The sequence below is a fragment of the Lethenteron reissneri genome, chromosome 26 (genome assembly GCF_015708825.2).
Source record: "Lethenteron reissneri isolate LAM-NWPU_2019-01 chromosome 26, ASM1570882v1, whole genome shotgun sequence".
Lineage (NCBI taxonomy): Eukaryota > Metazoa > Chordata > Hyperoartia > Petromyzontiformes > Petromyzontidae > Lethenteron > Lethenteron reissneri.
The window spans coordinates 8,475,372-8,498,876 of NC_083804.1; the positions used below are offsets into that span (position 1 = coordinate 8,475,372).

The 23,505-nt window shown below is 48.8% G+C and overlaps 1 protein-coding gene across 19 annotated transcripts in view; it reads right to left on the bottom strand.

Annotated features, from left to right (window-relative positions):
* Positions 1–23,505, bottom strand: part of LOC133347578 (immunoglobulin-like and fibronectin type III domain-containing protein 1) — an 80,799-nt gene that overhangs the window by 16,198 nt on the left and 41,096 nt on the right. For 4 of the 19 annotated variants that reach the window (XM_061559948.1, XM_061559955.1, XM_061559947.1 and 1 more), the window contains 14 exons: positions 22,009–22,119; positions 20,306–20,416; positions 19,249–19,359; positions 18,136–18,258; positions 16,155–16,265; positions 15,034–15,156; positions 14,170–14,241; positions 11,732–11,842; positions 9,271–9,381; positions 8,464–8,571; positions 7,052–7,357; positions 5,103–5,402; positions 1,985–2,158; positions 1,276–1,404 (listed from right to left, as the gene is read on the bottom strand). In XM_061559948.1, coding sequence (XP_061415932.1) covers positions 1,276–1,404; positions 1,985–2,158; positions 5,103–5,402; positions 7,052–7,357; positions 8,464–8,571; positions 9,271–9,381; positions 11,732–11,842; positions 14,170–14,241; positions 15,034–15,156; positions 16,155–16,265; positions 18,136–18,258; positions 19,249–19,359; positions 20,306–20,416; positions 22,009–22,119 — 2,001 coding nt within the window. Of the gene's footprint in view, positions 1–1,275; positions 1,405–1,984; positions 2,159–5,102; positions 5,403–7,051; positions 7,358–8,463; positions 8,572–9,270; positions 9,382–11,731; positions 11,843–14,169; positions 14,242–15,033; positions 15,157–16,154; positions 16,266–18,135; positions 18,259–19,236; positions 19,360–20,305; positions 20,417–22,008; positions 22,120–23,505 lie in introns of all 19 variants that reach the window. The other 15 variants (XM_061559963.1, XM_061559959.1, XM_061559965.1 and 12 more) reach the window with 13 other exon arrangements.

A 23,505-nucleotide genomic window follows, 5' to 3' on the forward strand; every position in this document is an offset into this window, starting at 1 on the left:
GTGCAACGTCGCTTGCGCTGGTTCCGAGGGAATTGCCCTGCATCGTGAAACTTCTTCTTCGCCTGCCACTGGTGATTGGTCGGGTCTCACCACCGTGTCCCTTCAGAGCGACTGTCACACTCGCCCGTTTAAAGTGGTGTGCGTCACGTGCAACGCAGACACAATTCGCCACGGTGGCGAGATGTTAACTACTTCGCCTGATTTATACAAGAAGGCGTGGGTTCGATCCTGACACTTGTATATTTGGAGTTTGCATGTTGTCACCATGGTCGTGTGGATTTTTCTACAGGTGCTCCGGTCTGTCCCTCAACATTTATAAACACTCGTTGAGAGTATTTGGCTGCTATAAATGTCCACACAATAAGCCACTTCTTTGAGCTATCATTTATGGCTAGGTCGCTTCTTAAAACGAACCATATAGCTCAGTGGGCCTTCCCTGGCAAAATAGTTTACATACAAACATTCACGTAACGTGTACATGCATGTACACACAAGTATGCATATAGAAACACATACACATGCATGCATACAAAAACAACGCACAGACACGCATGTACATAGAGACAAAGACAAAGGCCCCCCGTATAGCCTTAATGGACATTAAGAGACAAGTGCTGTGAGCGAGCACCTATGAAAGCCGGCACAGCACGTGATGGGTTAGGTGGCCAACACCAGGCCCAGCCGCCTTTGTCTCTCCAGTGGCGAAGTTTACATATCGCACCGGGTACTCATTTGAGGCTGAGTAGACCTAGAGGAGGCCCAGGATCTACCTAAGGGAAGCCCCAGGACTGGTTCAAATAATCGCCACTGGTATTGGCCGTGAGCGGGAATCAAACCCGTTTCACTGGATTTGTAGAACAATGCCCTAACCGCTGCACACACATAGAGAGACACACAGACACAAAGACAAAGATCCCCCGAATAGCCTGTAACATACTGTTGGGGCAAGTGCTGTTAGGGAGCACCTATGAAGGCCGGCACGGCACACGAGGAGGTGCGTGGCCAACACCACGCCTGTCTGCCTTTGTCACCCGAGTGGTGATGTTTAATCACCACACCAGGTACACATTTGAGGCTCAGTCGACCTAGCGGAGGCCCAGGACCGGTTCAGATAAATGTTCACTGGTGTTGGTGGCCTTGAGCTGGAATTGAACTCGGGTCGCCAGGTTCGTAGCACAGCGTAGCGCGCTAACCGCTACGCCACCGCTCTACACAAGACACACACGGACCCATGAAGACGCACGGAGACAAAGACGCACGCGTGGGTGCACGTACTCAGTGGCTCCTTGGGAAGCGCCGGCTGCGAGACGGCGCTGGGCTCACTGCGCCCGGCGCTGTTGACGGCCGTTACGCGGAACTCGTACCACGTGCCCTCGTTGAGGCCCTTCGCCGTGTGCTGGGTGTCTGCATGGACGGAGACACAGGCAAGTGGTGCTACGATCAGAGACACGGGCAAGGGGAGTCACCAGATTGTCTTCTACAATGAGTTTCTCCTGAACGAACCGAGTTCCTCTATCACACCATGGATTTCTCCATTACTCGGTACTTTCACGCCCATAGTAAATGAATAATAATAACCTTGGATAGCTATTAGTTTCTGGCTTTTTCCCCATGTATGTATGTGGAACTTCTTTCGCACCGTACGTAGCCAACTGTGCTAATTGGAGGTGCGAGGGAAGGAAAACAAACTAAACACAAAAAGCAATTTAAACAATTTAGTATTCAATCTAGATTTAGAAGTGCATAGCTCCTGGTGGCTTCCTAATATCAGGAGGAAGAGTGTTCCAGACGGCCGCGGAAACGCATCTGAAAGCGTGCGATGCAGCGACCGCCTTTGCTCGATGGTTACCCAAAAGCCGCTGCGGCAAGTATGACCTCTTCCATTGTGAAAAGTAATTTCCTCCCATCACGTGCCAGCCTCCTCCTCCACCCACACTTAAATCCGGTGAAGTCACCGCCCGCGGGAGCCGCGCGACGCTCGCACCGTAGATGGCCGAGGTGGAGGCGTAGCTCCAGGCGACGGTGCCACGCTCCCGCTTCTCCAGCACGTAGCTGGCCACGGGCGCTCCGCCCGTGTTCTTGGGCTCCGTCCACATGAGCGACACCGTGTCCTTGGTGACGTTGGTGGCGCGCGGGGAGCCCGGCGCGCTCGGAGGGGCTGTAGGTGCAAATGCAACCATCATCGACGTCGTCGTCGTTATCATCATTGTCGGCGGTTGTCACCGTTATCGTAATCGGCATCCTCAGCCATCGTCACACGGCATCACAACAAAAAGTCAGACCCCCCTCAAATATGACGTCACAAAGCTCTGCCCCCGCCCAAAAAAAAAACATCCTTCGAATCGCTTTAAACTCTTGTCATTGTAGTGCGTATTTAATGTGCTGCTGCACTCTGATGTTGTAGGAGAAAACATGTATTAAAAAGTCTGTTTAATTAAGTAGAACGTGTTGTTTATATTTATTTAAAGTTGCGCATTTTGATGTGACGTCACACTTCTCAAACCACCCCCCCTCGTCACACATGTCTGACCCCCCCCCCTCTAGGTGCGTGACGTCATTTATGGGCGGCCCCTTTACACACCGCACCAGGTACTAATTTGAGGCTGAATCGACCTAGGGGATGGGGCCCAGGATCGATTCAGATAATCCTCACTGGCGTTGGCCGTGAGCGGGAATCGAACTCGGGTCGCCGGGTTCGTAGCGCGGCGCTCTTGCACTCCAGCAAGGTGGCCCCAGCCACGGCTTCATCAACACGCAGACTGGAACTGCGGTGGTGCGCACTAGTACAGGGTGCGCAGTGGATCACGCAGGGATCGTGCGCTGTGCCTTCTATGTGGAGCAGCACAACACAGTATATGACTGCCTTGTACAGTAGAACCCCTCTGAATGACCACCCATGTTAACGACTAATCGCTTAAGGACAGGCCTCCATAGAGCCCAATGTGTAGTGTATAGTGTAGTTTATAGTAGTGTAGTGTATAGTAGTGTAGTGTATAGTAGTGTAAGGCCTTCATAGAGCCCAATGTCTTCTTGGTTCTTTCGGTAAAGTCACGTGACTTTACCGAAAGAACCAAGAAGATGAATCCCTGCAGTCACGAAAGCTTTAAATCGAAAAAGAGCCCAATGTGTTTGCTTACCGACCATTCCCCTGTTTAACGACGGGGTTACGACGAGCGCGAGACGGAACATTTTTTCGGCCAATCAGCGAGCTCCAAAGTGGTCTGTCCAGGCCTCAGCCAATCAGCGACGTCCATTTATGAGCGTTGGTGCATTGGTTACATTCGGTGTCTGCTGCCCTTTGAAATGGATAACATCTCATTTAACGATCAAATCACTGAACGACTGGTTTCGTTAAGAGAGGTTCTACCTTAGATTTCCTCCCACATAGTTAAAACAATTATTGCTGTTTGAGTTATTGTTATTTCTGTGCGTATTGTTTTTATTCGAAATTTTATTCTATTCAATTTTTATTCAGATTATTTTTTACACTGTGGAAACTATTTAGCTGCCGTCACTATTATTGTTTGTGTTCTATATGTAATTTTATATATTTGTTGCAACGTTAGTAATTGTTGCTACAGTTTTGCCAATGTTACCAATCGAGCTTTGAGTAAGTTGCGGGGAATATCTTTCAAATGTGTCCGTGTGTTCATGGGTTTAAAAAAAAATCATTAGACCGGATCGGCCACACTGAAGCAACGCATCTAAAAATCCGAACACTAACGGGAGAAACGTAACGTGAGCCATTCCACTGCGGCTGCCTTATTACATCTGCATTTTAATTCACTGCCATGGCACACGTCTGCTACTGCGATGATATTTTTAACCCCGCGTTTTTAATTTACTGCGCTCGAACCTGTTCGCTCTCGTGACGTTTGTTTTGCAGTGAGGTTTCATAAACGCTGCGGGTTTAATTCGCTGCACCAGAATCTGCTTGCTTACAGTATTTTCTCAAAGAGTCCGTAAAAGGCTCCATGGGGAATCTGTGCCATTGTGTTGCGATGTATAAACGTGTCAAAATATCAAAAATAAAGGTATAAATAAAATATTAATTTAAAATCGAAATACTATCAGTGTGTTCTGTTCTATGAGTATTTCGATATTTTTATTGAGATTATTATCACTTTTATTGCAACTATTTTTACTATTATTCATATTTGTTTTGTATAAATGCGTTGCGAGTGCGTGTGTACTGATGTGCAAGTTGGAATAGTAGGGAGCAGAGGTGGTGCATTGTCACTAAATGAGAGTGACGTCAGCACAGCGCTTGTGCCAGGCTAGGTGCACTTTGACGCGCGTGAAGTGTTGAGGGATCATTGGCAGGAAGTCATGAAATAAATACGGGTGTCATTGGTGAACCGATTGAAATGACCAAGCATGGTTGTATCTATTCCTGTAGTTGTGCCGCTCGTAACACACACCAAGACAAACACAAAAATCCTCCGGATAGCCCAACAATACATTTGGAGCAAGTTCTGTTAGCGAGCACCTATCAAGGCCGGAACGGCACAAGGAGTGGGTGGCCAGCACCGCGCCCGGCTGCATTTGTCTCCCTAGTAGCGATGCTTACACACCAGGTACTCATTTGAGGTTGAGTCGACCTCAGGGAGGCCCAGAACCAATTCAGACAATCGTCGCTATTGTTGGTGGGTCATGAGCGGCATTTGAAATCGGGTCGGTGGGTTCACAGCGCAGCGCGCCAACCGCGACGCGACAGCTCCCCCGACACTTCCGCGCGCACTGGCACACACAAAGATCCCCCGTGTAGCCTTAACAGACTGTAGGGGCAAGTGCTGTTAGCGAGCACCTATGAAGGCCGGCACGGTACACGAGGGTGTGGGTGGCCAACACCACGCCCGGCCGCCTTTGTCTCCCCAGTGGCGATGTTTACACATCGCACTAGGTACTCATTTTAGGCTGAGTCGACCTAGGGGAGGCCCGGGACCGGTTCAGATAATCGTCACTGGTGTTGGCCGTGAGCGAGAATCGAACTCGAGTCGCCGGGTTCATAGCGCAGCATCGCGCTAACCGCTACACCACCGCTCCCCACACACACGCACGCACGCACGCGCACACGCGCGCACGCACACACGCGCACGTACTCGCTTGCTTCTCGATGGTCACGGTGCCCGACTCGAGCGCGTCGCTCTCCCCCTCCGAGTTGACGGCGCGCACACGGAACTGGTAGGCCTTGCCCTCGTCCACCTTGTCCGTCTTGAAGCTGGCCGCGTCGCCCGCCGCATCGCCCACGGGCACCCACGAGCGCTTGTCCGCCTGGCGCCGCTCCACCAGGTAGCGCGACACGGGACGCCCGCCGTCGTCCAGCGGGGGCTGCCATGTCATGGTCACCAGCTTGCCCGTCACGCTCGTCTCCAGGGGCCCCACGGGCGGTGTCGGCTTGTCTGGAAAAGAGTGGCAGCGTCGGTGTGGTGGTGGTGGTGGTGATGGGAGAGCGGTTGTTTTTAAATCCTTTATATTAAGTTCGCTTGCTTGCTTAGGACCGTGCAAATCTTTCGGTCGTTTTTTAACCCACTTCCCGTGATCCAATCGAGCTGACATTTCCACACAGACTCGTTGTGCGTGACAATTAATGTTCGTGAAAATTTTTGTTCCAAAATTTTACACTTTTTAGGACAAAAATATTATATTTAATTACCAATTGCTTAATGGTGCAATGCAATCATCTGACCCATAGGTGGCAGCCATCTCAAGCCAGAGGACGAGAGGACTCTAGCCGCTACGCATATAAAGGATTTATAGTGAAAAACTTTGTTTTTACTGGTTATACTTATTTTTGTGTGCGTTTATTGTGCGACCGTTGTTACCGTTGTTGCTGTCAAGAGACCCCTGAATATTCGCGGGGGGAGAGGGTGGCAGGGTGTGCGCATTCCCGGAGAACGGCGCGCGAATATTAAATACGCCGATGTTGACGCTGAAAAGTTTGAGGAAAATCGGGCGAGGGGAAGTATTTGTATTTTTTTTATTGAAACATTAACTGTACGCATATATTGACGAACAAATATATTGTGTTATTTAACTTACCTTTAGTAATGAACATGCTTAAAAGTGCAAATACCGATGAATAAATGAATACGTGAATTTTATGAAATTTCAAAATACTGTATTGTTAAGGAAAGCACTTGCGCGTGCTGTAAACAGTGCGGCAAAGGCAGAGTGATGGGAGAGCGTCGCTTGGGCAACTTTCGCGAGCTCACGATCCACGCCGCTCCCATGTCTCAACACTTCTCGTTCGGTAGCAGTGTGCTACGGCCGCGAATATAAAAAATACAACCCTGAAAATGTCAAATGTATGTATGTTGAACTTCTTTCACACCGTACGTAGCCAACCGTGCTAATGGTAAGTACGGGGGAAGGGCAACACATTAAACACAAAAGCAGTTCTAAAGAAATGAGTTTTCAATCTAGATTTAAAAGTACACACCTCCTGTGGCTTCCTAATATCGGAAAATCGCACTAGAATAAATTTGTCACAAATACGCAAAACCGCAATTACACGATCCGCGAATATGAAGAGTTTACTGCACAGTAAAACCTCTCAAAAGCCAGACTGATTTTGGGGAGCCTTCAGGCTTACCCTGAACTCTTCCTTGAATCCGGCTTCGGGAGGTTTCGCTGTATTGGAATGGTTACAGGTCACACCACGAGTAGGTAAACAAAGCGCACGCGTGTGTGGTCGCATTCATGCTTGACGTCTACAAGTCGGGGTGTAATATTGCTTTGCCTTTTCCCAATATGGTAATTTACAGGTAGCCGCAGTACCACATTCGCACGCGCACAAGTAGCCTACTCCTAAAAACAAAAACCCTCACGGGATCTTTAATGGGCACTCTGAAGGAGACGGGCGTGCATATGCGGTTCGTACACCTGCGGTATTCACCAGGGCAGCCAGGGTGAATGCAACCACGAGCCTTGGTAACAAGCGGCAAAACGTGCTAACTCTCGACTACGTCCCGCTAAGCGCGGACGGTGACGACGATGGCCATCGCGCGACTCGCTCGGTCTAAGCACCGACGACAGGAGGGGCACCTACCGATGACCTCCAGGTGCATGTTGATCTCGGCGGTGCCCATGGGGCTCTTGAGCTGCAGCTTGAGTCCGCCGCTGTCGCCGCGCTCGCACCGCGACAGGGCGAAGGTGGCGTCGCGGTCCGAGCGCTCCAGGTGCGTGCGCTCGTCCTCGCGCACCTCCGTGGCGCCGTCGTCCCGCGTCCAGTTGGCCGAGCACGAGGTGCCCTTGCAGGAGAACGGCACGCTGACCAGCGCCGTCTGGCCGGCGCGCACCGTGATCGGGTCGCGCTCCAGCTTGGCGCGTGCATCCGCGTCGATCACCGGGGCCTCTGCGGGTGCGGGGCGGTGGGGTTAAAGGTTAAAAAAGGTGAATGGTGCAGCCCTGCAATATCTTGCTCGTGCGATGCTGGCAGAAGGGCCTCCACTAGAGAGAGAGATCGAGAGAACCTGTATATCAACTATAAACTATTTATTATTTAACCAGGTAAAGCCCACTGAGCTGTATAGCTATTTTTCAGAAGGGACCCGGCCAACGAAGTGGCTTACCACGTGGAAATTTACAGCAGCCAAATACTCTTAAACACGTTTCTAAATTTGGAGGGAAAACCCAGAGGACCCGGAGTTCATGCAAACTCCAAATATACAGCAGGCGTCAGGGTCGGGATCTAAGCCACGACCTCCTGTATACCAGGCGAGGTAGTTAACATCTCGCCACCGCTTCTACGCTAGCTAGGGGAATGTTGCGTACCCAGTTATACTGCGGGGTGGACAGAGGTGGGGGGATTTTTGAAAGCTGCCTGCCTTGTTTCAAATGCCGGAGAATGAAACCAGTCCGGCGACTTCTGGATTGCATTTCCAGTATCCCAGTTTGAGGATATTGGGAGTGAAATGTTAAACATCAGCCAAGGACTTATCCACCGATGGATGAAGGCTTTCCTCCCACTGCACGTCCTCATCCACCTCCCATGTGGCTCTCAAAAGTGTTCGAGGTTGGGAGGTTAAATTTTGCTTCTCGGCGCAATAAAGATGAACCACTGCTGGATGAAAGTCTTTTTCCCAAGCCGTCGCCATCTCACATGGCTTTGGGATGCCACAGTCGATCTAGCACCTTCACAAGAGCTCATTTAATCGCTCCATCTGTCTCTTCATCCGTCAATTAACTTGTCGTTCTCCGTCCGTTCCTCTGTCCAAGTCTCCATGCATCCATTTGCCAGTTAGTCCACCTGTCCATCCATTCATCCATTTGTCTGTCATTCCATTCATATCTCTATCCACCCGTCCTTCCATCCATTTGTCAATCTGTCTGTATGCCAGCTGCCGATTCACTTATCTGTCTGCCATTCCGTACAACCATCTATCTATCTTCTGTCCACTCATCCCTTCGCCTGTCTGTACGTCTGTCTGTCTGCCTCCGTGCGTTGATGTGCGTCCTCACCGGCGACGATGTACTCTGGCCCCGCCTCCTCTTGGATACGAGGTTTCCGGCTGCTCGGTTCGATCTCCTTCGCCGATGTGTCGACGTCTGCGAACCGCGACTTGCGCACTGCACGCACGCACGCACCCGCGCGTGTCAGCGTGCAGCCCTCACCCTGATCCAACACAACACCCCGACACAAACCTAACGCGAGGCTTCGGCATCAGGCAAGGAACGATTCACCACTCCCACATTGCCACAAACTGTCGTGGTTCGAGAATGTAATTCGATCGTAGAAACTATCCTGTATTTGTCCCCCTTGGCACTGTCTTGTTTGTATTGTGTCCAACTTTGTTCCATTTTCCTGAATGGTACCATTGAGTCTTTAAGAGTTTGATATATTCTAAAGGCATTTCCGTAAGTTAACACTGCAATGGTCGCTTTGTCTCACTGTGGTGTAAATGAGTCTTCAGTGGACAATGTACAGGTAACAATCTCTTAGGAATACCATTGAATAATACGTTTATTTAATTTAACCACACCTGACATCTTTTTAATGGGATAACTGGGCAGTTGAATATGGATTTTCAATATAATTTGCATTTATATGGCGCCTAATTCAAGACGGTATCCAGAGAAGTTGGTGATCCCATCATGCACTTGCACAGCACCCACAGTGCAATTGACTAGCACCCACAATGCACTTGTGCAATACTTACACTGCTTTTGAATATCACCTACAACGCGTTTGTACAATACCCAGAATGCGCCTTCAGAGTGCCCCGCCGTGCTCCTGGCACGCTACCCACAGTGCACTTGCGCACACACCGAGGGGCTGTTTGGCGGGCTGCCGATTTCTTGGCAAGGCGGCGTTTGGGTCAGCGTCCAGTCCGTTTCGTCCAGAGTCCTCGTCACCAGTGCCGTGCAGGTGACTGAGGTCTTTGACGGGGGGAAAAGCGAATGGATAGATCACGTCAGCCGATAAAACCGTAACACACACCTCGCACTTTGTGTAGGCAAGAAATCTGCAGGTGCTCCTGTGTCCTGTAGTCATTGTTCCAGCCAAAAGTGGTACAGCCAAGCAATGGTGACTGTCTACCGGTAAATCAGTGGTGACGAAGCCTTTCCGTACTGACGGCCGAATAAGATTTTCAAATACTTGCGGTGGGCCCCGCATTAAGTGCGAGAGGCCTATTAGTGATAGACGTGACCGAGCAAGCGATAGTGAGAAACATAGTGTTGTTGCCAGGTCAAAAATATTTCTCTCTAGTACCCGGTTAAGTGTGGCTAAGATACCATACACAGTGATGGGTAAATATCACTTGCAGGCCGTTTCAATGTGGTAGGGCTCATCTGTCTGTGGGCCGTATGAAATGAAGTCATGGGCCGTAGGTCCTCCACCCCTGTGATAAATGTTTCCTATAAGATCCGATGTGAGAGACACATAGATCCTATATATGCGGATGTCTGTCTCACTGGGGTAAACTTACATACACTTCACCACTGAGGCACAACACCGAGTGATGGTGGGAGCGGATAGTTGTGAGGTGAGGTAGAGTTCCACATAGTGGCAATTTGAGCAATGGCTACAGTTTTATTTTGCCATATTCTACCGTTTTTAATTCAATTGCGCTCTTGGATTTATGTCGTCACGAGGTGAAGATATTTACAATTGGGACTCTCGCATGAAGCAGTGTAACATCAAACGGTGTTAAACAGCGGCCTCTATAAGATGACATCGAAGAACTACTTTTGAAGTCCGTTTCAATGCCGTCAAGTAAGACGAGATCGCAGTACTACCGTTGAGATCTGCTCCGTTGCTTCTCATCCTCACTAGCTGGTGTACTCTCCCACATGGCCTGCCATAGAAGTTGTCATCACGTGACAATCAACCTTCATTGTTTTTGAGTCATCACGGCTGGAATGATGTGAATAGACAAATTTAACACAATCATTGTTTTTGCGCAGAGACCATAGACTTGCTACACTTGAGGAGCCGCTTTACAGTGTAATCACAGAACAACTCTGCTTGTGTAAACACGCACTTACCTCCCGTGCTTCATTATTTCACCGGGGCCAACTTAATAAACACCCATTGATGATGACAAGTGTCATTGGACATTACCATCCACGTACATATACAAGCCTGCAACAATTACATGTCAATGTGCTATACAGATTTGATCCCATCGCACTATTGGCGGCGTTATGTCCATTTGGATTATTTGGAGAGCAGTGCAACCCATTGAAGTGGCTATCACTGGGCTCCCTCCGAGATCCCTTCAAGTGACCTCTGACCCACACAGCAGGGGGCAGCACTCTCCCACCCTCTCTGCCAGTGACAGTGATATGAGTCACATGATAGTTCGTTGCCAAGCAAATTCTTATTTTAATTCTCACTGCTGCATTTTATCCAGACTAGTCTGAGGCCACCTACTCATTACGCTTGAGAATTTGGTTAGTTCATTGACTTCTGAAACCCAGACTCAAATCGAGGATATCAACGGTGCCAGCCCAGTAAACTGACCTCTGACCAACACGGCCACCACAACATACATACTATATAAACAGTAAAACAAATACACGTTCATAATCATGCAATCATAACTTTCTGATGTGTTTCAGGCTGCATGTTGTTCGGCATCATTTAAGAACTTTGACCGTTGTTTGGAATACCACGAGGAGAATGAACCACGGACTCTGGATTACAAGTTGGGTGTGTTTAGCCGTTACACCATGGCAGTATCCCGACGACCAAAGGTAACTTAAAAAAAACATTATTTTGGCCACACTTCACACAGATCTCTTGCAGTGAGAAAAGCAAATCAAGCGTACTAAATAAAATTGGAAGCATAGTAGATCGAAAATACTCCCCTCTCGAATCCCATTAGAGCGGCTAAGATGCTGGCAGATGGACAAGTATTTGTTCGCGGGCCGTCCTAGAAGCCTCTTCAAAAACTTATCCTGAAGAAGCTGCCAGCACATTACTAAAGACGTCAGACGTTGAACCGAACAACGCGTAGCATGAACCGAAAACGCATCAGAGGGCCGTGCAACGCAACCGTGGAAATCTACACAGTTGTAATGCAAACTTGAAATTGCAAAAACAGGTGTATTCAAACTCTTGTTCCACAGAGGTTTTTAGTCAGGGGATCTACATTATACTGCCCCCCTCTCCCCCACCCGGGTTGAAATGTTGTGGGGGCGGGGGGGTGAGGGGGGCAACAGTTCCCCCTGCCCGCTATGTCGCTGGCTGTCTGTGAGCGCCGCGTGGCGCCAGCTCATGTACCCATGCCCAGGGCGTCGTGCCGGTGGTCGGTAAACTCCGACTCGTCTGAGTCCCAATCGTCGTCGTCTCCGTCCGCCAGTCTGTCCACCAGTCCAGATTTTCCGTCTGAACCTGTGCACAAACCGTCAGCGGAGTCAAGCCAAGGAGCCTAGGGGTTTGTTGCAGAGGGGGCAGTCGCCTGCCACCTGTCCTGGGGCCTGAGTACAAAAAATGCTCATAAAATTGTCACAAGTTTGGCAAGCTGCGATTGTAATAAGATCCGTAATGTCTGAAGGAAATTTGGAACTGATTTCGAAGGAAATACGGGCGGTTGTCGTGAGTTCAAAACACTGTGGGAGTGTCAGTGGTTGCTGGGGATTGCGTCATCAGAGCAGCAGCCAATCAGCTGCCAAGAAGACAACCCCCATGCAACATGGCCATCATGACACCACCCATGCAACATGGCCACCATGATATAATTGCAACCGTGTGCTTCAGCCGGGCCGTGGCTGAGGAAAGTACATTTATGTTATAATACATTTTTATGACATTTGTAAGCGATGTTATCAACAACAATGTTGTCAATTTTACGGACTATTGTTTGAACTCCATTATTGAATCGGAGTTATGACAAGTTTTTTATCGGACTTACGGCATTTCTAGAATCATGTGCATCATTATGTACTCAGGCCCCTGGTTCTCCCAGGATGGGCCTCTTTTCAAGGTACCTGTCCTGGGAAATCTACGCGTCGTCAGAGGACATTAAAAAGTGGTGAGTGGTGGGTGAGTGGTGGATGAGTGAGTGGCCGGTAAAGGGTGAGTTAATGGTGAGTATGTGAGTGAGTGGCAGGTGAGTGGTGAATAGAGTTGCCACCTGTCCTGGTTTTCCCAGGATCATTCATTTTGAGTCAGCTGTTCTGGGAACTCTGTAATTCTTCCCAGGAGATTTAGAGTCCCAGTGTTTGTCTGCTGCATAACAATACCCCACTGAAGACAATGCATTTACATGTAGTTCTCCACTCTTGCGGTACTGTGAAATATTCTTCCCACGATAAATCCCGGTGGTTTCTTTTTGTACCTTCGAGGTGGCAACCTTCGGCAGCGCGGTCCTGGGGTCTCACTTCCCAGGCGCGTCTTGCGGATTGCATTTGTATCATTGCCTAGGCAGCAGCTATCTCAAGCAATCAATGATGTCACTATGTGCAAGCGGTTATGTGCGTTAATGTATGAATACATTCCAATGTATGCAATGTTATTGGTTGTCTTGAAAACGTATTTTTGTGAACCTAAGGTCACGTGTGCTGCTACTCATGCATGGCACTCGTGCTTCTTAATTCCCGTCGGCACTTCGGGACTTGTTTTATACTTGTGCGACGCACGACATCACGTCATAAATTACGACGTTCAAAGATTGGCTATAGTGGCGCTGCCGATTGTAGGATTTGACTCACCAAATGGAATAACCACAAGTTAAAATAAAGGTCGGCCATAGGTCAACTGAGCCCACTGTCCCACCAGGGTCAATAACACTTGCCACTTGTGTGGAAGTTCAGAGTGGGAAGTTAGACTCAGTACTGAGAGATTGGCCTCTACCATAGGAGTGTGGAATTCTCACCGCGAGCTCAGGGCCTGCGCATTACAATGTGAGCTGAATCTCAGTCAACTTATCAGGAGACACTTTCACTTGTAATTCTGCGCCATTGAGGTTTGAATACAAATGTGAATAACCTAAACAACATAGATTTCATGTATTACAATCCGACTGTACATAAACAATAGCATCGCCACCATCACTGGCACCACCACCACCACCACCAAAATGATTGTTGAGCGGTTACACGGATAATTCTCTGTGTTGTCCTCACTTTTAATGATAGCACTTCATGATAAGGGCCTGTTTCTCTACCATGACAGCCACTATTGACTTCGCCCACAAAGCAGTACCCATTCTGTCTCCCCAAGATATAGGATTGACCGAGTCGACCGACCGGGATTTTGAACTCACGACCTTCCCCATCGTGACGTAAACAACGGGCCGCACCGCGCCGCCCTGCCACATGGCGGTTTTTGTTACTGGCGGTTTTTGTTACTTGCGCTTGTGCACCATTGACTCAGAGGAGAGTAACAGATTGGGTTTTTCAATCTTTAGATTTTCTTTATATTGAATCTTTAGATTGAAAAACTAATTTCCTTAAAACAGCTTTTTGTGTTTAGTTTGTTGTCCTCCACCCGCACCTCTGATTAGCACCGTTGGCTACGTATGGTGCAAAAGAAGTCCAACATACACCCAGTACATACATTGGTGGGGTCAGCAATGCTTTTTGTCTGCCTCCATTTAAACGTGGGCAATGAACCACCACCGTATGGCACCACCCTACGGGATGTTGTAGATTTTTCTGAATGGATGGTAACGGCGCGCGGGGAGAAAGTGTAATCCGTGAGGAGGACGCTTCACTCACCACTGTCGTCGAGACCGTCCAAGCCATCGCCCTTTCCACCGTCGCCCGTCCCTGATCCGAGTCCATCCAAGTCTGCAACACCATCAACACCACCACCAAAATGACTATTAGATACACAATAGCATCGCCACCATCACCAGCACCACCACCACCACAATGATTGTTACCAAATCCACTAATACCATCCCCACAACAAACACCACCGTGAATAACATACCACAACAAACACCACCACCACTATTATCCCACCACAATCAACAAAAGCATCACCACCACGTTTAACAACATGGACAGAGAGAAACATAGACACGCAGCGAGACAATGCAAGACATAGATAGACAGAGAGAGAGAGAGGCATGGAGACAGAGACGCACAGGGAAAGACACATGGAGAGACATGTAGAGTTATAGACCCTGAGAGATGGGCATGGAGAGAGACAGAGGGAGCCAGATATTCCCTGGCAGTCTTGGATCCAAGCATTAATCAGGCTCAGCTCTGCTGAGCTTCCATTACCCCATGAGATCAGGCTTTTTTAAGGGGTAAATCTGTTCATAGGCACACGCTACTGATATGACAATGTTAACGTTTTTGAAAAATGACAGTAAAAAAAACATAGTTTGTCATAATTGGGCCATTGGTCCAAAACAAATAGAAATTCCCAACCACGGGATGATGGTTTTAGCAGCAGGAGCAAATTTGTTCCTGCCACCTACGTAGCCATCTTATGTCACGTTGTACGCTCGTGTGGGTCAAACGTTCGGTCTGATTGTAACTCTAGATACACAAGGGTCACACGAGACGCCCATGAACTTCACACGCTTGCCACAGAACCCACGGCAGTCGTCCACAATACCCACAGTGCACCTGTGCACACACCGACAGGCTGTTTGGCGGGCTTCCCCTTTCTCGGCGGGGCAGCGTTTGAGTCAGAGTCCCGTCCGTTCCGTCCAGAGTCCTCGTCACCGGTCCCTCGCTGGTGACTGAGGTCTTTGACGACGGGAAAAGAAACAAAAATAATGCATAAAAACACACGGTTTAACCTCGCTTGTGAAAGCTTTAAATCGGGAAAGAGCGGCTCCTTCCGGAACGAAGGTTAGCGGTTGGCAGCTAAGTGGGTTGGCTGCCAGTCAGCCCACTCGTGGGAAGGGTCAGATTTCACAGGGTCAGCGGCGTAAAGCAGCAGGGTGTGATTCACACCGTCACTCGGGAGGGTGGGGGGGGTTAAGCATCAACATACCCAATACGCGACTTAATCTATAACGTGGATGTAAAGTTGTGGCTATGTAACGATTCACGTAACCTAACGCCTTGAGAAATTGATTCTTACGTCATGATTTGACTCACTCATTGATGCTGCTTTTGCGTCATTTGTACTGTATTGCATACTTTGTCTTGTTTGATTCGTTGGCCCAAATGTGGCAACTTAATATAATTTGTTACGTTGACTACCCACCATTAATTCTTAAACACATAACTGCCCTTAGCTATTCTACAATTATTCCTTTATTTGAATTTTTTAATATGCGTTTACAGTGCTTCTGATTGGGCCCTGAGCCATTTCTGAAATCCACCTGCCTGGCTCAGGTGAGCTCTTTGGGCTGAATAGTCCAGGCAAGAGGGGAGCACATGCGGTAGAGTCTCGGGCCTTAACGATTGTATAGTCAAGCCGCACTTGACTATACAATTGATGAATAGCGTGCAAGTAACTGCGTAGCAAAACATAACCAATGCCAATGCAGAAGTATCACCAGATTTTGCGACGCAGCGAAGTTACAAATGGATGTTACGCAATTTCACTTCAGGTTAAGAGTAGGTGACATCTTCCAACGATTTATTTTACCTACACGTGACATTTTGACTCTGAAAACCTCGGTACAAACAACCACATAGGTTACCCTGAAAGTCTACGAGTGTTACTCGACACGCCCTTGCGAAATACCCACAATGCACTTCTCAAGATACCCACAGTGCACTTGTGCACACACCGACAGGCTGTTTGGTGGGCTGCCCTTTTCTTGGCAAGGCAGCGTTTGGGTCAGCGTTCTGTCTGTTCCGTCCAGAGTCCTTGTCACCCGTCCCCTGGATGTGTCCAAGGTCTTTGAAGACATGTATCGATAGAAACAACGTCATGTGGTAATGTACACACACTTCCGATGTAAACGAATGGTCCTGTACGAATATTTTCGATCGTCAAGTGCAGAGTTGTACAGGAAGATGGAACAACAACACAAAATACTGCCGTTGTCACCTTGTACATATTTGCCCAAGCTGGGCTGTCTGAGACGAGTTGAAACTCCATTAATGATAATCATGTTGGATGAAGGTCTTGACCACATTTCACCACCCTAGCCAGTGCAGGTCAGTTAAAGGAGGATGGTTAGGGGAAGGGAGCCTGGACCACATCAGATATCACTCGCCACTGATGTTATCCATGCACTGGATTCAAACTCAAGTCGCTGGGTTCAGAGGACAGTGTGCTAACCACCTCACCACTGCTCCACCCCCTGATCCAATTGCATTGTCAATGTATGGAAGTGACATAGCAGTGACTGCACTCGGGTGCTATAATGGCACGCCTGGCCGTAACTTTGAAGTCTTTTTCTCTCATTAAGGTAGTTTCCAACTTGTGTAGGGAAGCCCGGGACACAGGGCATATGTGTATCCACAAGATGAGAACCATTTTTTGTTTTGTTTAAATAGAACTTCCATTCAGGTCAGAGTGCGCACGAGTACAGGAATATAAGACGAAATTGATCCACGGTGTATCATTCCACGCCACGGCCAAAGACATACCCATGCTTACAGGTTTTGAATGTGTTCTCTATTTTAAGATTTAATCCGATTACATCCGAAATCAGGCCTGGAAATATATATATATACGGAAACTTTGGACGCCCCGAATATTTAGTTTTTTGTTGTTGTTGTTGCGGTTTCATCCGAGGACCGCAGCAATCGTTTTTGTCGCGGCTGATTGTCCCCGTCGTTGGCGGCGGAGACGCCGCGCTAGAGTCGTACGCGCTGCTGACGGAAACCATCCGAAATGCCTGAATACGATCTGTAATCAGCCTTAAAAAAGCATCCAAACAAAAACCGAGATCAATCGTGTTGTCGTCCGGAACTCACTGCATGGTTAGAGGACATCACCGCGAGCACAGTGAGGACATACACGACCGGGGTGGCTTTCGTTTTCCACAGTTCTGGTGCAGTGAACATTGCACGGTGCCAGTGTTTGGTGCGGCGTACTGACATGTGGCCCGCCAGTTTGTGCGACCGTGCATGCTTGTTTGCTTCCTCGGTGAAGGGGTCAAGGAATTCCATCATTCATTTGACATACAATACGTGCGAGTAAGAGCCGGTTAGACAGTTATTCTTTGAACTTTTTGTGAACCAAACGATTGTCCAAAATTATAAAGGTCAGTCTGTACGAAATGTGGCACTCAACTACTCCCGACACTAAGGCTCGGTAAATTCCTGTTCAGGCAGTCAGGCAGAGGAATGTGGACATTAGTGAGCCATATGGCTCTCCGATGTCTTTGCGGGCTTTACCGCATCACATGTTGTTCGACAGTTCCTGAAGAGGCTCCTCGCATGTGGGGCGAAACTGAGTTGAATTCAATTCAATTCAGTTTCTGAAGAAGATTCCCAGCATGTTGAGCTAAATGCCAGAAATCATGCCGAACAACACGTGATATGACCCGAAAACACATCGGAGGGCTGTTTACAGCACAACCGCGAAAACCTACGCAGATGTGTTAGTAGGCACTGACCATCATGCACTTGCACAAACCCTACAATGCACTTGACCAACACCCACAATGCACTTGACCAACACCAAACAATGCACTTGACCAGCACCCACAACGAACAATACAATGCATTTGAATATCACCGGTGACACATTTGCACGATACCCACAATACACCTTGAAAATACCCACAGTGCACCTGCACAATACCCACAGTGCACCTGTGCACACACCAACAGGCTGTTTGGCGGGCTGCCCTTTTCTCGGCGGGGCAGTGTTTGAGTCAGAGTCCCGTCCGTTCCGTCCAGAGTCCTCGTCACCGGTCCCTCGCTGGTGACTGAGGTCTTTGACGAAACAATATATATTACAGTACAGACAAACAGAAAACAAGGCAGAGCTCGTTTGTCAGTGTCATCGAGTCCGCAGGAATAGGGCAAATTCGAACGCTCGTCGCACATCCGACTGGAGGGGTACAAATGCACGCGGTTTTAATTCGCAAACTGCCCTGCTATGGGATTTTGTCGAGTAAAGCACAGAATGTTACATCGGGACTCCACACACACAGGAGGCAGGCCTCCTCAGCTCTGTAATCGTAAATGAGAGGATGCAATTTCATGCTGAAACACGAGTTCAGAATGCATCCTGCGTTTTTGCGATCTCCTTGGTGTCACCTCGCTCGTGCACTAGAGCAGGTATTTCAAACGTGATTCGGGACTCTCAAACCGTCTCTCATTGCACAGTGAATGTGACAGTCCCGACCACATTAAAAAGAGTTGTTCACCACCGTATGATATTATCGTTATGGGGCAATGGTGAATGAACGATGAAACTGAACGTGCACGTTGGTCATTCATTTTACTGTGCATGCCCATTCACCTTGTCATTTGGTTAAAAGGAAATCACTGTAATTTGGCATTCTTTCATTCATCCAAACTAAATGGTTGCAAGAAAAAAGCCTCTGTAAAATGACTTAGGGCTTTTCTTTCACCATTCTACAGTCAATATTATTTCTAAAGTTGATCCTATTGCACGTGCAGTCATCCATACCTGACGTTATGATTCTGCCAATCGCAGGTGAACATCAACATGAGTAAAACCTCGCCACCATGCACTTGCACAACACTCGCAATGACCCTGACCAACACCCACAATGCATTGCAACACCAACATTTGTTCAACGCTGTACTCGTAAAGAACTTTCCACAAAGCTACGGTGCACCTGCCCCGACACCACGGTGCGACTTCATCCGCACATCACCCACAGTGCACCTGCACAATACCCACAGTGCACCTGCACGACCTGCACGATACCCACAGTGCACCTGTGCACACACCAACAGGCTGTTTGGCGGGCTTCCCCTTTCTCGGCGGGGCGGCGTTTGAGTCAGAGTCCCGTCCGTTCCGTCCAGAGTCCTCGTCACCGGTCCCTCGCTGGTGACTGAGGTCTTTGACGAAACAATATATATTACAGAACAGACGCACAAAGAACAAGGCAGAGCTCGTTTGTCAGTGTCATCGAGTCCGCAGGAATAGGGCAAAGGGCGAATGGTGAAGTTTAGCGCTCCTCGCACCTCCGAGTGGAGGGGTACAAATGCACGCGGCGTTAATTCGCAAGCCGCCCTGCCATGGAGTTTTGTGCAGCAAAGCACAGAATGTTAGATCGGGGCTCCACACACAGGGAGAGTCACCCACACACACAGGAGGCAGGCCTCCTCAGCTCTGTAATCGTAAATGAGAGGATGCAATTTCATGCTGAAACACGAGTTCAGAATGCATCCTGCGTTTTTACGATCTCCTTGGCGTCACCTCGCTCGTGCACTAGAGCAGGCATCTCAAACGTGATTCGGGACTCTCAAACCGTCTCTCATTGCACAGTGAATCTGGCAGTCCCGACCACATTCAAAATAGTTGTTCACCATCGTATAATATTATCGTTATGGGGCAATGGTGAATGAACGATGAAACTGGACGTGCACGTTGGTCATTCGTTTTACTGTGCATGCCCATTCACCTTGTCATTTGGTTAGAAGGAAATCATTTTATTTCGGCATTCTTTCATTAATCCAAATGAAATGGTTGCAATAAAAACGCCTCTATAAAATGACTTAGGGGTTTTCTTTCACCATTCTCCAGTCAATATTATTTCTAAAGATGATCCTATTGAACGTGCAGTACCTGACGTTATGATTCAGCCAATCGCGGGTGAACATGAACATTAGTAAAACCAGGCACAACACTCACAATGACCTTGACCGACACCCATAATGCATTGCAACACCAACATCTGTTCAATGCTGTCACGGTCTACCTGTCCGATACCACGGTGCAAATTAATCTGCACATCACCCACAGTGCACCTCCACGATACCCACAGTGCACCTGTGCACACACCAACAGGCTGTTTGGCGGGCTGCCCTTTTCTCGGCGGGGCAGCGTTTGAGTCAGCGTCCCGTCCGTTCCGTCCAGAGTCCTCGTCAACGGTCCCTCGCTGGTGGCTGAGGTCTTTCACAAAGAAATGTCAAGTGACAAAAACACACACCTCGTTTGTAACCGCGAGAAACCGAGAGCGAGTGAACGCTACGGTTAAGAGAGTTAGCGCATTTTCCGCGATAAGGGGTTGAACACAAACACGTTCAGTTGTTCCCACCCTAGCCTCGTACTGACCATGCATCCGGGTTAATTCAGGGCTCCAGGCACATGGAGAACGCACAGAGGGGATATGGTTCCATCAACACAGCAGCTATGCAATAAATATAAATGTCAGGTTTCGAAAGATAAAGTTTGGGGGTGCATTCAGTAGAAACCTCTCCGTTATCATCTCCAACTCCTTTTGCGCGAAAAGGTGCACCGTTAGGGCCTGGATTAATCACGTCAAACTTCAGTCGCTGTGTTAGCTGGACGTCCACTTCACATTTACATTGGCACCCCCGAGCGCACTAATCAGTAGCTCAATGGAATATGCATTTATCACCACTGAGTTGTGCTAAATTAATGTGCATGTGACTATTCACCCACTGTGCAATTTGACGAATCGTTACGATTCGTGGGCCCAGTTAGGTTCGTGAATTGATATTTTTTCCATCTCATTTGCTCTGTCTCAATCGATCCATCATTTGCAGATAATTTGTATAAATCGTACAGCAACGGAATCAATTAATCAAAGTAACAAGCCACCTGTTACATGTTGTATCTACACGAGTGCTGTTTGTTGCTGACTGTTTGGCATACCAGTCCTTCGTGCTTGTGTTTAACTTCCCACTCCTTCCACCCCACCCCCCCCCCCCCCCCCAGTTCTCCACTCCCCCTTGTCCCTTTCCTCCCCCCAGTATGTTCGTTATCTTCCCTCTTTCCGCTCCCCATATAAACCTTCATGTCGCCCGCACGTGTTCCCCACCTGTGTGGGGCAGTGAGCCTCATCTTTCGCCCTTCGTTGGGGCACCTGTCGCACCGAAATCGGGTCGCTGTTGACGGAGTTTCTGTTCCCCCCCCCCCCCCCACTCCGTTCGGTGATCGGCGTTTTGTACCGGGCTCGCATCGAGTTGTAATAAATATTTATATTTTTTTAACCGACGAATTGTTGCTTGCCAATAATAAATGAGCCACGGGACCCCGACGTGCGCATCGGTCAGCGCCTGTTTCCCGTTGCGCGCCCAACACGAGGGCACCGCGAGCCACCGCAAGCGCAGGCAGGGGAGGTGCATCGGGCCGACAGTGAGACCAACGTGCGCCTGCTACAAGACCCACACTTCGCCTGCGTACCATCCGCAGCGCAGTTGCATCTGCACGTCACCCCACAGTGCACATGGACATCATCCGCGGTGCAACGACGGGGCGCATCGCCCAGAGTGTCATTCTTCCCGACCGTGCCGAGGTTTACGTGGCAGGCTGCCGATTTTTGAAACCGTTTTACCACAAAACGATTTTGAAAATCAAAATTCGATTAGCTTTTGGAAAATCGATTATATCGTGTGAAAGAGGTTTAAACATCGGCAGCCTACCGCTTCTATTTGGTAGGATTAGCGATTATGCAGTGCACTCTCCTGATACCCACAGTGCAGCTGCACGATACCCACAGTGCACCTGTGCGCACACACCGACTGGCCGTTTGGCGGGCTGCCCTTTTCTCGGCGGGGCGGCGTTTGAGTCAGCGTCCCGTCCGTTCCGTCCAGAGTCCTCGTCACCGGTCCCTCGCTGGTGACCGTGGTCTTCAAAGAGTAAAATATATGGCAAACAAACATTTACAACCTGGTTTGTGCATGGCGGCCGCCCATCCAAGCATGAGCCAGGCTCAACCCAGCTTACACCTACAGTGTTAATGCACGCCGACCGTGTGTATGGGTTAAATCAGAGCTCCAAAACACTGGCAGGACACACGCAGGGGAGTTAAGCACCTCAGATCTGTAATTCGCCTCGCAGCACACGTCTTTTTAGGCAGGCAAACAAAAACTCATGGAGTGTTTGTAAGGATCTCTTTCTTGGACCCCTTTGGAAGAATTCACGCCATATTCTTTGGGTCTTTCGGTAAAGTCACGTAGATAGGTTCAACGAAAATAATAAAAAATAACAAAAAACTACGACGTCTCGATCGCAACACAAGCAACGACGAACGCCTGTGTTGCGATCGAAACGTTGTCGTTTTTTGTTAGTTTTATTATTTTTCTTGAACCCATCTACGTGACTTTACCGAAAGACCCAAAGCATATGAATTCCTGCAGTCACGAAGGCTTTAAGTCAAGATTGAATTCACGCTCTGTTAAGTTTCTTTTTAGTTTGAACTGGGTTAAGCGCGGTCAAGCGTCCAACGTTACGTCAACCGGTGAAGAGCAGGTGGAGACCGGGTACCACAGTTCCGGTGCTTCTCTCGACATTTGTTCTTTAGCCGTTAGCATCCCACTGTTGCCCAAAGGCCTCCACCTCCAATGTCTCGCACTCTCCGTGATCTCTCTCCACCTCCATCCGTTTGATGTCTTAGCGAGATCTCCTGTCCAACTTAATCGTCGTGACGTCATTTTAAGGATATCCTAATGACGATCTTAATTATGTCACCGCTGCCTCATCACCTTGGAGGTACCACGTCTCCCCAAGATTTCACAGTTGCGCTTCACTACTGCTTCACCAGAGGATTGCCCTCAAACCTCCACCGCAGGCCGTGTTAAATTAAACGCGAAACCTGACATGCACGGTCGGGTGACTGGCATCACCGTGCATGCCCCCCCCTGCACTCGGTTAGAAATAAGGATATTTCTACAACTACACAATCTTTCAATCTTTTGTTAATTTCATAAATCCACAGCGGGCTCTACTGCGGGCTCTGCTCGCGCTCCGCCAATTCTCAGTGCAGCTGGTCGGGCACATACGAACGTTAGTGAGCCCGAAACCATCATGCAACTCGCAACAACACCCACAATGCACTTGCAAAATGCATTTGGTCAATGTCCACAATGCATCGTCGCCGTAAACACAAGCACGGCGCACTACCACACCACCCACATTTGTCCATTGCGTGCAAAACCCCACAATGGACTTGCGCAACACCAGCAGTGCATCTGCACGATGACCACGATGCACTGATTCGTGCTATTGTGCACACA